Consider the following 15,820-nt stretch of genomic DNA (forward strand, 5'->3'; position numbering starts at 1 on the left):
ATGAAAATAACAGTGCCAATCATTTGTAAACTGGTGTTTTTACCTATCACTCTGCTTTGATAGAACCTACTGTTGTTCATTTAAAAACCATTTTTGTTTTAATATTTGATGTCATTTCATTTGGTAGGGATTATTTAACTTGTATAACAAAAAGGTACAATGTAACTTCAGGATAAGTAAACATGTTTGATCATAGCTTTTTCTTTCCTTAAGTTTATTTTAGTATTTAATAACTTTGTATTTAAAATCTCTTTAGTTTTTAATGAAGTATTTGTTTTGAATGTCGTACATGTAATTTGATTCTATTTTCATAAATGCCAATAAATAGGATAGACTTAGTTAAGGCCAGGGATTTAGCTCAGTGGCCTAAGCGCCTGCCTGGCAAGCATGAGTTTGATCCCCGGCACCAAAAAAAAAAATAAGGATAGACTTAGCTAAATAATTGGCCCTAGGTTCTACAGGTGAGAAGTGGCAGAATCAAGGAAAGCCCATAGCTTTGACATCACATCAATTCTTTTATGTAAAGAAAATATTGCTTCATTCAGAAAATAATTTTATGTGTCTAACACTGTGTTGATACAGAAATAAAAAAACATTGTGTTCTCTCAATTAATATTCTTATGATGTGGGCTAGGGATTTAGCTTAGCGGTATAAGTGCCTGCCTGGCAAGTGCAAGGTCGTGAGTTTGATCCCTCGGACCAAAAGAAAAAAATGAATAAATAAAAATAAAAATATTCTTATTAATACCTACTCTGTCAGTATTCAGTTTCCTAAGAAATTGGCCATACTTATTTCTCATATTTCTATAGATTTTAATTTTATCTAGCTCATGAACAATATGTTAACAAAAAAACAGGCTGTATTTTAACAAATCAAAAATAATCCATTTTATTAAATTGTTTGCATTTTGTATAGTCAATTTCCATGTTTTATAATCATTTTTATATGGCTGTAATAGAGATATGTATTTTTAAAGTAATTAAAATGTTCTTTTTTTTACAGATGGCGGGTACCATCGATATGACTCTTCAAAGCGACATTATGACAATGTTTGAAAACAACTTTGATTGAAACTAAGCTTTTAAATTAACCATCATCTTTAAATGAGTGATATGAAAGATTAAAATGCATATGGTAAAATGATTGCTTTCAAAACTGAAGATACCAATTTCATGTTGTATTTTGACTCTCTAAAATGATTAAACAATTTCACTTACATTTTTAAATAACTATACGTTTATTTTTAAGGACAGTATTGGAAATTTTATGATTTGGATCCCTAAAAACTGAATAGATTCCATGTGTTATTCATTCTACAAATAATTGTCAGCAATGTATTATATACCTTGTTTAAGCAATGAAAATCCAATAGAGATGCTCCCTGATTGTTTAAAAAATGACTATATAAAAATATATAAAAAACATGGTTCCTGTTGAGTTTTTAACTTTTAAAACAAATATTTGTCTGCCTTCAGAAATACTTAGAGCTTCTAACAAATAACATGTGGTTTCCTCAAGCGTCAGATATTTAAGATTCTCTGCTGGTCGATATTCAAGTTTTATATTGATATTTGAAGAAACTTTACCTGTGGTTTGAAAGATGTTGAATTTAGCCAAGTGTGGTGGTGCCTAGCGGTATAAGTGCCTGCATGTAAGAGGCTGAGACAGGAATATCACTGCAATTTTTAGGCCAGCCTGAGCTACACAGTGAGTTCCAGCCCACTCTGAACAACATAGTGAGACCATGTCTCCAAAAAAAAAAAAAAAAGAACGAGAAGAAAACAAAAGATGTTTAATTTGAAGCCAAATACCAGTAAATATTAATTATGTGTACAAGTTTTGATAAGAATGTATAATTCTTCATATGTATATGTGATAACGATGTTTAATTTTACTTAACTCTAGTAGTACTCTGTAAAATACTTTGTTTTGTCATTTTTCTAGTTGCAATTTTGTATAAATCATGTATATTAGCTTTGTATATTTTAAAATTTTGAACTCTTGACTGTAAAATAATTCAGGCACTATTTTGATAAAAATTTGAAGTATGTATTTTAGAGGAGTAAGTTTTCTTGCACTCATTTTTATAATGATAAATTTTTGAAATATATTTAGATTGTTAGCCAATTAAAAATATGATTAACTGATAAAAGTAGTGGTGTTACCTTCATACAATGGCTAGAAGCATTAGCTCTTCCTATCAGCTGTATCTATTTTTAATCAAGAAATCAGCAGGTGTGCTCAACAGTATATTTTATGTTATTTCCTTAAAAACTATAGGGAACTATGTTATGACTATTGTGTTTAGTTTAACCAACGTGGCAGTTTATCAGATTTCCTCAATTTTGATAGGTTAATTGAAGTCAGTTTAGTGGAGAACAATACTGATTTGCAACTGATCCTTCCTATAGAAATTCAGTGTCTAAAAAAATTCCCTGCTTTAAATTTTTCACCATCCATAGTCATTTACCCATTTACCTTTCTTTGTTCATTTCTTTTTCCCATAGTTGTCTCTCCTGTGGATGCCTCTGTGCTATTAGACTCTTAATTAGCAAAATCAGCCTTTACTGTTGCCAGTTTCTAAAACCTTCCCTTCGTCTCCATTTCAAACACCCAGCTTATTCTGAATAGTCCTTACTCCAACAATCTTTAGGCTTCCCTAGGACATACAATCCATCAATTCTTTTCACAGTGCTTCTCATACTGGGGTTATAGCTCAGTGGTAGAGCGTGTACTTAGCTTGTGCAAGGCCCTGAGCTCAATTCTTATTTAAAAAAAAAACAACAGTATTTTTCCCTTTCATGCCTGAGCTTCTGTATTTATCCTCTAAATTTATAGTGTGTTATAATCACTCCTTTGCATGCCCTCTTAACTCCTTTGTTCCTTTCTATGTTGCATTCCTCTTAGCCAAATTCAAATCCTTATAAAATCTGACCACTGGCTCTGACCCATTTAGCTGATGTGAAAGATATGCAACCATAACCATTCTCATTTTAAATTTCTGAGCATAAACTCAAATGAGCTTTAATGTTGTCCAGAAATCTTAGTAAGTTGTCATGATTCACTCACTCTCCCTAGACAGTCAGGTATTTCATATTTCCATTCTACTTCTGACCTCCAACCAAAACAGTCTACCTCAGTCTGTGGTACCTTTCACGTACTGCTTTTTCACTGAGGTAAGAAGGCATTCATTGAGAATTTCGAATTTCCCACTCCACATCTGTTCATAGGTTCTGTTCTCCCTTCTGTCATTAAGGAGGAACTGTTCCCACCCTAAGTTATGGCAAGTCTTTCAACAGTTCCTTCTCACTTTCCCAAGGACATTGCTCCAGCAATTGTGATTTCCATCATCAGTGTTATCTCCTGTAGATAATTATCAGCATACAAATTGTTTTTTCTGAAAGCTCAATTATAGAATTTGTCATTTCCTCCTTTATGTTAGTTCTGCACATCCTTGGCTCATTCTTTTTTTTTCTTATAGTAATTTTAAAATTAAGACAAAAATCACCCTTTTAAAAAGAATTAAAGCTGGGCATAGTGGCACATGCTTGGAATCCCAGTACTTGAGAGGCTGAGACAGGAGGATCATTGCAAGTTTGAGACCAGCTTGAACTGCACAGTGAGACCCTGTCTTAAAAACACCCAAAAAAATTAAAATAAAGTGAATTAAGACAAAATTCACCCTTTTAAAGAGTACAACTGCTGGGCATGGTGGTACATACCTATAATCCCAGCACTCAGGAAGCTGAGGCAGGAGGCTCGTGGCAAGTTCAAGACCAGCCTGGGCTACAAAGTAAGCTCAAGGCCAGCCTGAACTGCATATTGAGACCTTGTCTCAGAAAGAAAAAAAAAGCACAATTTATTGATTTTTAGTAAGGTCATTGAATCTATTTATAAAATAGAGAGAATCTATTTATAAAATTTTTCATAATTCTTTATAATGGATCAGCAATTTGTATTACAAATATTATCCATGTCTATTTAAACATTTGTATATAATTGTGTAGAAAACAATAGAAGCAATTTAGCAGGTCAAAAATCGTAATTCATATATGAATATTATATTTAATTTTATAATGTACTTAATTGCAAACCTTTTAGATAGAATTTAAGTATGAAACTTAGAGGCATTAAGAAAGTTTCCCTCTACCCCAATTATAGAGAGAGCAAGACTTGTATATACAATTATACCTTTATGCTCATCCAAATACAGAAAATTTGAGGGACTTAGTTTTACAAAAATATGGCCATCTATACATTTTATTTAATGTGTCACAAACATCTAATCAGATCATTACATGACTATCTAATTTTTTAAAAGGTGTACATAATTAAGTCATATAGCTGCATAATGCTTATATAAAAAATCCTGTTGACTTAGTTTCTTATCACCTTTTTCTACTATGAATAGTGCTGAAGTCAGTTAATACAGCTTTATGCCTTTGTCCTTTTGTTTCTAAATGATAATTCAGGCTCCTAAAATGAGATCTGTGTGTCAGAAAGTTTAGTTCAAGGAAATAGTTTCAATTTTAATAGACTCTACAAGATAAAGTGTGCCCCAAAGTTTTTGTTTCTTTCATTGCATGACCACAAAATTAAGTTGATCACCTTATATTTGTTTGCCATGTGAGTTGTCTGATCATTCTTTTTAGACTTTTTCTTATCAACCTGTACAGTTTTTTCTTTTGACTTTTTATGTTGGCCCTTTGTTTTGGAAACATATTTTCCCATATATTATTTGTCTTTGAGGCTGTCTTTTTTCCCATTAAAATTTTAAATTTTATGTATCTGGCTTTTTCTTTATGGTATTTAAATATTTTGCCCCAACACATCAAGTTGATAAAAATACTCTTACATCTTTTTGTGCTTAAAATCCAGATGTAATTTTTACACTAGAATTTCAGATGTATTAAAAATATTTTTAATCTACGGTTATGAGGTTGCAGGATTTTCTTTCCTTTTAAACAAATTATCAGCTATGCTACCATAATTTTTTTACTGAATGTCTGAATTACATAAAAATTACTGATAAAAATTTATAGTTCATAAAATTTGAGTGACTTTGAAGCAGTCCTGCCATTCCAGTTGCTTACTGCTCTCTTCCCGACTAATTCCAGGATGAAATCCCAGCTACTTGGGTGGCTAGGGAGGAGAAACAAAAATTTGACGCCACCCTGGGCAACTTAGACTATCTCAAAATAGCATTTTTAAAAGGTTCCAGGGAAGTGACTCAGTGATAGAGCATATACCTAACAGATGTAAAACCCTGGATTTATCCCCAAGACTGAAAAATAAACAGAAATAGTGAAGTAAATTTTCAAGAGTTTTGAGAGAAAAGTAACTGGCAGATTGAAATGTGGAGAATTTGGGGGGCTGTGATTTTTTTTTCCTAGTATAAAACATGCATGCTTTAATCCTACAGTTAGGTTGGTTTTGTGTATCTATATTGCTTTTCTCTGCTGCAGTTTCTCTTTTGACAACACCCTATATGGCACAACTGGTTATCAGGGACTGACTTAATCATGGCTACTTTTCATTAACACATGCATATGTTAGCATATAGTTTCTTTTCACCCCATTCTGAACCATTTGTCACAGGAAAGAGTATACTGATGAGATTCTAAGTTTGTGTGATTTACAGGTTTTTGAATGAAAGAAGGAAAAGTTATATACATTTCATTGCCAACTGAATATTTCTTTCACATTGTAGTTATAGATTATAGATTGAAATGATTATGTTGTATTTCTGTTTACCCACTAGTCTTTAATTAAATAAAAAGGAAAACAAAGTGGGGAAAATCAGCTTTGATTTCTGAGCTCAGTAAAATGACAAATATTTTTAAAGGGACAAAATGGTGTCTTAAGTGTATAAGGGATATTCAATTATTAAGGGAAATAAAGCAGTTTCAGTGACTATACCATTTATAGTTATACCACCAGGAACCTGTCTCTAAAGTTGAGTTAGCACAGGAATGTAGGGTAAGAGCATTACACTGAATGTTGCCTCTTCAATCATATAACCCAACTACTTGGCCACACCTGACTCAAGTCTGGAAAGTTTGGAACACATGGGCATTGGTGATTCTTTGCCTCACACAAAGTAATTTAAAAAGAGTACTTATGGCTAATGAACATGAAATGATGTTCAGTTTAATGTTGAGGGAAATGAAAAAGCCATAAATGACATTAATTTTTACTCACCAAATTAGCTAAAATGATACCTGAGGATGATAAGTAGAACTCATGCTGCTAGTCAAGAGCATAAATACATATATAGCTATTTTGTAAGATAATTCAAGAATATTTTATAAAATTGAATAGCTGTGTAGTGATAACCCAGCAATTTTTTCCAAGTATATACCCAAAGGAAGCTATTACCAATCAAAGAGACATACAAAAGGAATACAAACATTTACAAACAAGGATCATCAGAGAAAAGGAGGGGGAAGTGAGGGAAGGAGATAGGAAGAAAAGGAGGAAAAAGCCAACCCAAATATACATAGATAATGCAACAGTATAGAGATCCCAGAAATAAAGCTACACAAATATGGCAAACGTGCAATTCAACAGGGAAAGTATAGGCTTTTCAGCAAGTAGCATTGGATATCTGTGGACAAGAATAACAAAAACTCAACTCATATAAAAATTAACTCAAAATGGATCATGATTCATCTGTAATCAAGAATAAAATGAACATGATCCCTTTGATTTGACATCAAAAGCATAAACATAAAAGGAAAAACTTACAAATATGACCTTATCCAAATTAAACTTGCTTTGAAAAGCTACAGACTAGGAGATAATATTTACAAATCACATCAGCTGTGATAAAGATTTGTAATCAAAATGGGAAATTTTTAATCTTTAAAGATTTGTTCAAAGAGTAGCATGTGTTACTTAGCACTGGAGAAATAAAATACCACTACAGGCTTAAAGAATGGCTAAAAAACTAAAAAGTTAAAATACTTAATTTCAAGAATGTGAACCAGGTCGCTCTCTCTTGCTGGTGTGATTTCAAAATTGTACAACCACTCTTTTGTCTAGGGATGAACCTAGGGCCTCAGCACATGGTAGGCACAGGCTCTCCCATTTAGCAACACCTCTAGCTCTTTGTAGCCACTTTGAAAACCGGTTTTGGTGATGGTTTTTTTTTTTTTTTAATTTTAAAGAATTAAAATAGAACAAAGTAATCAACAAAACAATGTAAGCAAAGCAATATAAGTAAAGTAAGCAACTTCAAGACAACAGAAAATCAATAGAGGCTACCATAATCTTGTTTTCTTCTAAATAGTTTTCCATATATTCACACACAATGAATTAAAACAAAACAGAATGCTATAAAACTGCTCAAAACAAAAGAATGAAAGAATATGGGCCTTCAAAACCAGACAATAGGAAAATCAACAATGGCTATCATAATGTCTCTTTGTTTTCTTCTAAATACTCATATCTTCACATATATGGCAATCAAATAATAGAAAACTGACTAAAAGAATAAAAGCATTATTGGACTTCAAAACAAGATATAGGAGATCAGCAATGGCTACCATAATGTCTCGTTTTCTTCAAAGTAGCTGTTTATACCATCATACATAATAAAATCAATTTTTGTAAACTCTTTAGAAGTTCAAGGCATGTATAGCCTATACATGTATATCAATCCTTTCTGCATTAGAGGGAAAAACAAAACTAATCAAAAGACAAGAAACACAACAACAAAGAAACCCAAACAATGAAAACCAGTTTTGATAGGGTTCAACAATCCCACTCTTAGATAGTTATCCAAGTGAAGGGGAAACACACACATTTTTATGTGAGTTTATAGTGGATTTGTTTATAACTGCCCCAAAGAAGTGTGGATGGGTGGGTGGGGCATTCTTAACTGGAGAATGTATAAGCAATTGTGTTACCTCCACTCAATGAATTCGCTATTTAAAAGAAATAGAACATAGATTAACATGGATGAACTCAAACATTATGGTACATAAAACAAGCCAGAAACAAAAGGTTACAGACTATATGATTCCATTCATACAACAAAAATCAAGAACAAATCAACCAATGGTTGGTTGCCTCGGGCTTGACTTGTTCCAAAAAGCCTACTTGCCTGTTTCCTAGCTGGGCTGTAACAACTTTGAACCGAGTGGAGAATGTTATCATCCTAAGGAGATCATCAGAAATAAAGTAATTACGCCCGTCACCCGATATGAAGGTCATGAAGGTCTTTTGCAGTCCCCTCCTTTCTTGTAACCCCTTAGGACACAGAGTACGGCCAGGAGGACAATACGGGCTTAGGACACAGGTCAAAACGAGAGTGGCACTTCCGCGGTAACCAAAATGGTTTGGAAAGTCCCTTCGTTTTGCCCACTATTTTAGTGACTGTCAAACGTGAAGTCACTCTCCGCGGAAGAAGGCTGTGCAGTCCACTTTTGCGTGGCCCGGAGCGGACCTCGCAGCCGGGGTCTCTGAGCGGCGCTCCCGGGCTGCGCCGGCGGCCCGAGCGCGCAGCGAGTGCTGGAGCCGGGCTCCGCTCGGGCTGGGACTCGTGCAGAGCGGCGCTGCGCGGCGCGGCCGCCGGCCCACGGAGGGCGCGCGCGGAGCGGTAGGGCGCACCCGAGAGCCGCCTGACTCGCCGCGGCGGAGCTTTCCAGTTCCCGAGCGAGGCCAGCAGCGGGCCCCGCCGCCGCTCCGCCCTATGGCGAGGCTGCGAGACTGCCTGCCCCGCCTGACGAGAGCGATCCGGTGCCTGCTCTTCTGGTCCCTAGTCTACTGCTACAGCGGGCTCTGCGCTTCTGTCCATCTCCTCAAACTTTTGTGGAGCATCGGCAAGGGACCCGCACAGACCTTCCGGCGGGTGGCCCGGGAACACCCTCCCGCTTGCCTCAACGACCCCTCTCTGGGCACCCACTGCTACGTGCGCATAAAGGTGAGGCCGGCCCAGGCCTGGCGGTAACGCGGGAAGGACGTGACGGCCGTGGGAGCGGAGGGGCCGGGCTGCACCTTCCCTGGCGCCAGCTTGGCGTCCTCTAGAGATGCCCGTGCTCCTGGGGGGCGCGGCGACCAAAGCGGAGGCGGGAGGGGCAAGGCGCAGCGAGAGAGGGGTCAGGTTTGCCTGCGTTTATAGGGTGAGGAGACTCTGGGGAGGGGGCAGAGATTCGTTTTGCTTTCTGTAGTTTTCCAACCAGAGTCCACTAGCTGTATTTCCTTTCCTTCTGTCTCCTTTTTGCCCTTTAGAGCTCAGATCAACTGTAGGGAATTGCTTCTGGTGATGCCCTACCGTCTCAGGAGGCTGTCTTTACCCAAATATTGAGAGTGAATCTTTGGACTTCAGAGTTTATTGTGATCACAGATGGCCTAGGCAACACAACAAAAATGAAAAAATGCTATGTGTTTGTGAGGAGGGAAGTATATGAATGGAATTAAAACTAAATTTCAGCTGTGCATTCACTCAGTAATTGTCCTAGACTTTCTCATGGTCCAGAGATACTCTACTTCCAGAGACTTGAGGTGACAAAGGGAAATACCTTCGTCACCTGTGAAGGGAAGTCCCTGTGATGTATATCCTGCAGTCTGACTCATAGGTCTTCAAAACGAGCATTGAATGCAAAGATATTTATATCAGCAAGTCATGATTTCCTACTAGGTGCTAACTTGTCCAGCAGAATAGAGAAGGGCAGGAGTTTCCTTCTTTCAAGATGTTCCTCTGCCCTTCCTTTCCTTGGAGTTAATAGCAGAATTGAGTTAATATTTACCGCCACCTGCATTTAAAAAAGGACGACTTAGAACAATACCTGACACATCAGTGCAATAAAGTATGTGCATTAAAACCAGTCAAATGCCTGCAGTAATTATCCTCTAAGACTCACCATCAAAACCAAAAAGAAGTTATTGAACTGCCCTTGAGGATTCTGCAGTTGAGGGCAAGGTCATATGTTGACTCCGTCCAAGTAGAGGAGTATGAGCACCCTGGGAGTCATCTGGAATTCCCCATAGTATTTTTCTCCTGACTCTAGCCACCTAAAAATATCCCTAGAGATACAGTACTAGAGGGTGGAAAGAACATTATCTTGGGAGTTTGTACAAGATGAGGACTCTAGTCATGCTCTGCTGCCAGTCACGTGTGTTAACACCTTTGAGCCTCATTGTCTCGATCTGTAAAATGATAGTGTTGAATTAGAGACCTTTAAGATCTATGAACATCTGAAAACCCAGGTGCTGGATAGCTGTATATAGTATAATTTCGTATTTATATGCAGCTATTGAGTCTTGGGTCTCTCTTAGCTTTTTTTCAGTTTTGCTTTCTCTTCTGCCTTCTTAGTTTCCTTAGTGTTGCTGTATTCTCCCATTCCCATTCCTATTCCCATTCCTTTTCTTTTCTTTGGGCTGTCTTGACTCCCGCACGCAGAGTGAAGTCTTGGGGATTCTGCTGTTGGAAACACACACTGACATGATGTGGTGAGCAGACGCAAGGGAAGGTGCATGCAACACTCAAAATAATAATGTGGGAAGGAAAGACCTAAAAATAAGAGAAGGAGGTGTGAATTATATAACTGATGGTACAGCTTTTGACGGGTAAGCTGAAAAAAGTACGTGACTAGGAAGTTAACTTGGCAGAAATGTAAATTCAGATCAGAATTATTTACATGTCCTGCCAAATTTGAATGAAAGGTGACACATCCATAAGATGACAGTTACAAATTGTGACATTGCTTCAGAAGCTCAAAATACCTGTATATAAATTGACCTTGTAGTAAGAACTATAAGGGAGGGCACCATGAAGAAAATGTTCATAAAACTGAATCAAATTATCCTATTGATAAAAACACAAAGTTTTAATTTCTGAATATTAATATTTTATTTCTTGATGTTAAAAATAATGCATGCCAGCTTTTAAAACATAAAATGAAGTTACTCAATGGTCTATTCTGACAATCAAAACCAAATAGCACTAAAATTCCATACCTTCCATTTTCAGGATTCAGGGTTAAGATTTCACTATGTCGCTGCTGGGGAAAGAGGCAAGCCACTCATGCTGCTGCTTCATGGATTTCCAGAATTCTGGTAAACTTACCAAATACCTTTTTCTTTTTGCATTAAAACTTGATTTATTAGCTCAGTCTACTTTGTGCTACAATAGCAGAATACCACAGAATGGTTAGTTTATAATGAGCAGAAATTAATTTTCTCATAGTTCACAGGCTGGGAAGTCCCAGATCAAGGAGAAGTATCTGGTGAGGACCTTCTTGTTGAGGTCGAAAGGTAAAAGGGTGAAAGAGAGTGAACTCATCCTTCCATAATGGTTTTAATTTTACCATGAGAGCAGATATCTCTTTAATTTTACCATGAGAGCAGATGGCCCAAACCACCTCTTGAAGCTCCCATCTCTTAACACTGTTTTTCTGGCAATTAAATTTCCACATGAGTTTTGAAGGGGGCAAATGTTCAAACCGTAGCACTGATTGTAGAATCACTTTTGTAATGACTTTTGACAGAACCAGCCCTACAACAATTTGCCCAGAGTTATTGTTCCTGAATATCCCTGAATCATAGTAATGGTTTCCTCCTAAAGTAATTCATATACAACTAACCTAAATTAATTAACTTTATGAATATTATAAAAAGTGGATTTTTTGCTTGTTTACAAAAAGTGTTTTTAATATTTCAAATTTCTGAAATGGTCACATGACAGTTTAGAGTACCTACTATAGACAAAATACAACATTGGTTGGGAAAGGAGATGTTGAACAAACTGAAGACTTGGAGTGCTTTTTATCAGGAAGCTTTTGATAAATCTAAACTATTTGCTATGCATATAGAATAGGTTCACATGAATGTGGGATAAGTTAAAGACATGAATATTTCACATTAAAAAGAAAACCTGAAGCCAAAAATGCATAATTATCACATATTTGTGCTGCTCTAACAAAATAGCTGAGACTGAGAAACTTGTAATGAACAGAAATTTATTTTACAGTACTCTGGAGGCCAGGATCAAGACATGGTATCTAGTGAGAACTCAGTCTTTCCTTCAAAGAAGGTACCTTGTTGCTGTGTCCTCCAGAGGAGCTTAAAGCTGTGTTCTCACATGGTAGAAGGACTAGGGAAAAAGACGAACTAGTTCCCCAAGCCTTTCATAAGGTTGCTAACAGCATTTATGAGGATGTTGCCCTTGCGACTTCAGGCCACTCTCTTAACACTATCACATTGGTGATTAAGTTTCAACTTCTGAATTTTAGGGTACATATTCAGACCATAGATGGTATCCAGGGGGAAATTTTCTGTTCTACATTGGCCCCACAAGACCAAGTCAATACAGCTGAAAGCAACAACTAATTCTAATTTTTAAAAAATTTTAATGGAGTATCTTTAACAGAGATGTAATTCCACTTGGGAGGCTGAAGCAGGAGGAGCAGAGGTTCAAAGCCAGCGGAGGCAATTTAGCAAGACCCTGTCTCCAAATAAAATTTAAAGAAAGGGCTGGGTCCTGTATCCCAACACTTAGAAGACTGAGGGCAGGAGAAATGCCACAAGTTCAAGGCCAGCGTGAGGTATATAGTGAATTCAATACCAGACTGAACTACACAGAAAGGCTCTGTCTGAAAAAGAAGAAGAAAGAGAAGGAGAAGAGAAACAGGAAGAAGAAGAAAAAGAAAAAGAAAAAGAAAGGACTGGGGATTTAGCTCAGAGACAGATTACTTGCTTAGCGTATGAGAGGCCCTAGATTCAATATCAAATGGATAGAGGTAGTATATCTTAGTGGTTTCTGGTAGCACAGGGCTACGATCTTCATATATTCTGAACTAAATAGATCAAGAAATGAATGAATATATAAAGCACATTTTCTGAGCTGACTCAAAGGTGGAATATCCAGTGCCTTTTGAAGAGTTTGGGACAATAGTCTCTTCCAAAATTTCTCCTTTACTGTTTCATACTACCTAGAATTCCACCATTGTAATTCTTCACTTTCTTTATAGCTTTAAAAATTTTGTGTCACCCAAAGTCTTGGTTTAAAATGCGTCTGTCTCTGAGAAGAATATTAACTCTAGATGAGTTAGTTAATTTTGTACTCTTTGAATTAAGGAGACTATATGAACAAGTCCATTGAAGACATCAATGTATCAAGAAGTATTAAGAATTGAAGAATGGAATAGAGGTTGTAAAGATCCATCTACCTCATGATTTTTCTGAAGCAAAATCTATGTCTTTCTTGTATCACTGCTGAGACAAAATACCTGATACCTACAAGTTAAAAGAGAAAGGTTTATTTTAGCTCACAGTTTACAGAGGTTGCTATCCATAGTCAGTGGCTGTGCAATAAGGTGGCATGGCAGTGGGGCACAGAAAAAAGAGAAACAGTCCATGGAAGGACAGGCAGAAGGCAGTGAAGCAGCAAGCAGCAATAGCAGCAGCAGCAAGCTTGTCTTTCTCTTTTATCCCATGCAGGCTACAAGCCTTTTGGGTGGTGCTTTCCACACCCAAACTGGGGCTTCCCATTATCCACATCCAGAACTATGAAAAACCAATTAGTGAACTGATACCATATACCCTTAATCCCAGTATCACATTCTTAATCCACATTCACACACCCCAGATCCAGCCACCTTCAAAAAGCCCCACGTATCACTGCATAAACTTTGGGGGAATGTCTAGATACAAGCCATAATATGAGTACCTCTTTTCGTGTGGTGGCTTTCCCTTCATGAAGATTATTTTCCTTTTCTGGGTCTAGCTGCATAACTAAACATGCAATTTCCATCTGTTCTATCTGGGGATAATGTAATTCAGTGGTAGAAGAACTGCCTATGCAAATCAAGCATTTGTATGCAGATACGTTAGTGCATGACACAGAGTGCATGATACAACTGGCTCACAATAAAATGTTACTCTGAAGCATTTGTCAAATCTATTCAGAGTAATGTTGGAAGTGAATTCTGGTTTAGCCTCTTACTGGCTTGTGTACTCCTGTACAATTGTTTATAATAATCTTACAGAGATGTTGTGAATCAAAACATGTGAAAACCAATTTACAAGGCCCCAGGGAATACTCCATAAATATTTGTTTTCTTCGCTCATTTTCCTCACTCAATGTGGAGATCTAGAACTTCCTAACTGTGGCTGCAATACTGATGACAGTTAATGTTTACTGAGGATTTAATGACCTAAATACTCTTAGAAGTATTTTGCCTATATCCTCTCAGGTAAGCTCATAGCTCTCCTATTAAATGTACTAGGAAGTAAGGCTCCCCTCATTTGTAAAATTTAGAGCTAAACTCTGCTGCCTGTCTTTCAGTCTATAGGAACCATAATGATCTGATAACGTCACCCCTAAAATTTCATACCTTCTGCCAATATTCACGAGAGTATTAAAAAGTCAGCCAACAAAGCTGAGTGCAGTGGTACCTATTGCCCTAACATTGGAAAGGCTGAGGCAGGAGGATGGCTTGAGTCTAGGAAATCAAAACCAGCCTAGGTAACCTAATAAGACCTTGACTCACAGGTCATTATACAATGTAAAAATAACTTACTTTAATACTCTAAATCACAATTATAAACAAAATTCATGGTCTGAATGGAGGGGTGGTATTTACCCCATCATGCTCCTTTTCCTACTGAAATGTTAGAGCTTTACACGTGAAATGATCTATTAAAGATAAAAATGAACCCACAACCACTTCTACCACTTGGTAATTGTTTCAGAGTCCTAGAAAATGGCAGTGGACCTCATTTAACAAGGGCAATAAATGCTTTGTGTTACCTTAAGAAATGTACCTTTTTTGCATGCTTTTTCATAACGTTGTTCCATTGTTTATTCATGAGTGATCTTTTGCAAAATAGATATGCCTGATGATTGCTCTACATAGGACCTTTAGTGGATCCCTTTTTTACCCATTCAGCAATTTAGTCAGTTCCATTTAGTTGCTAGTAAGAAAAAATCCAAATCTTAGAATTTAGGACCAAATGCTAAGATTTATGTTCTAGGACAAAACTTTTTTTTTCATTGTAAGAGCCAAAAATACTTTATGTGTGGCATCTTGAAACACTTTCAGTTATTCCTCTGTCAGTTAACCCTGCATAAGTGCCCGTGAAAGTACAAGCTTGAATACAATGAAAACAAAATAAGCATATATTGGTAATGTGTGTGAAAGTGATTTTTTAAACAGAGAAGCACCCCACAAGTGTAATGTATTCTCTACTTTTATTATCATTGCTTGAGAATAGCTGTTGAGTAATGGCATATTTAGTGTATACTATTACATAGGACACAGAAAACAATAAAATTCTGAGCATTTTTTCTTAAAATCTAAAGGAAACATCAAAGACACATCTGTTAGAACTTTAGCTAAATTAGCCTCAAATACAGTTATCAGGGGATGATTTTTCTCTCTCTATTCATCCCAATTTGCATCTCTTTTAAAAATATTTTGAGCTGACCTAGGCAATTTTTGTGAGTTGGCCTCATCCCCAGCTGTGTGGGAAACATGCTTCATCATTCAAATGCTGAGCCAAGGCAAATGAAGGCTCTTCACACATACAGCAGAGCCAACAACCATGATCTTCCCCAGTGGAGAAGAGAAAGAGGATGCTTTTACATCTGAAAGTGGCTGGCCTGATAAAACCAGGAGCCCACCTTATGTTAGAGTAGTAACTGGGAAAGAGTTGATTTTTTTTTTCCTAAATGACCTCTATTATTACCAAAAACTACCAGAAAAAAAGCCAATGTGGACAAAAATAGTTTTATTTAAGGTATTTTAGAATGTTACTGCTTTCGTAAAATGTCTCATTTCTGTACCAGTGGAAATGTTTTGTTTTATTCATATG

At 36.7% G+C, this 15,820-nt stretch overlaps 2 protein-coding genes across 4 annotated transcripts in view; both read left to right on the forward strand.

Moving 5' to 3' along the window:
- Brdt (bromodomain testis associated) overlaps positions 1-1,161 on the forward strand; it is a 46,684-nt gene extending 45,523 nt beyond the window's left edge. The window contains 1 exon segment of the mRNA XM_063254181.1: positions 1,004-1,161. Coding sequence (XP_063110251.1) covers positions 1,004-1,072 — 69 coding nt within the window. The 3' untranslated portion in view covers positions 1,073-1,161.
- Positions 1,162-8,344: 7,183 nt separating this feature from the next.
- The window catches only part of Ephx4 (epoxide hydrolase 4), a 32,207-nt gene continuing 24,731 nt past the window's right edge, over positions 8,345-15,820 (forward strand). Inside the window, exons 1-3 of one of the 3 annotated variants that reach the window (XM_063254190.1) lie at positions 8,800-8,927; positions 10,407-10,456; positions 10,977-11,062. In XM_063254190.1, the coding sequence (XP_063110260.1) occupies positions 11,031-11,062 (32 nt within the window). In that variant the 5' untranslated portion in view covers positions 8,800-8,927; positions 10,407-10,456; positions 10,977-11,030. Of the gene's footprint in view, positions 8,928-10,406; positions 10,457-10,549; positions 10,574-10,976; positions 11,063-15,820 lie in introns of those variants that run through there. The other 2 variants (XM_003479157.5, XM_063254194.1) reach the window with 2 other exon arrangements.

This window comes from Cavia porcellus, unplaced genomic scaffold (assembly GCF_034190915.1).
Source record: "Cavia porcellus strain 051 isolate PalLab524CR breed Dunkin Hartley unplaced genomic scaffold, mCavPor4.1 scaffold_1, whole genome shotgun sequence".
Classification (NCBI taxonomy): Eukaryota; Metazoa; Chordata; class Mammalia; order Rodentia; family Caviidae; genus Cavia; species Cavia porcellus.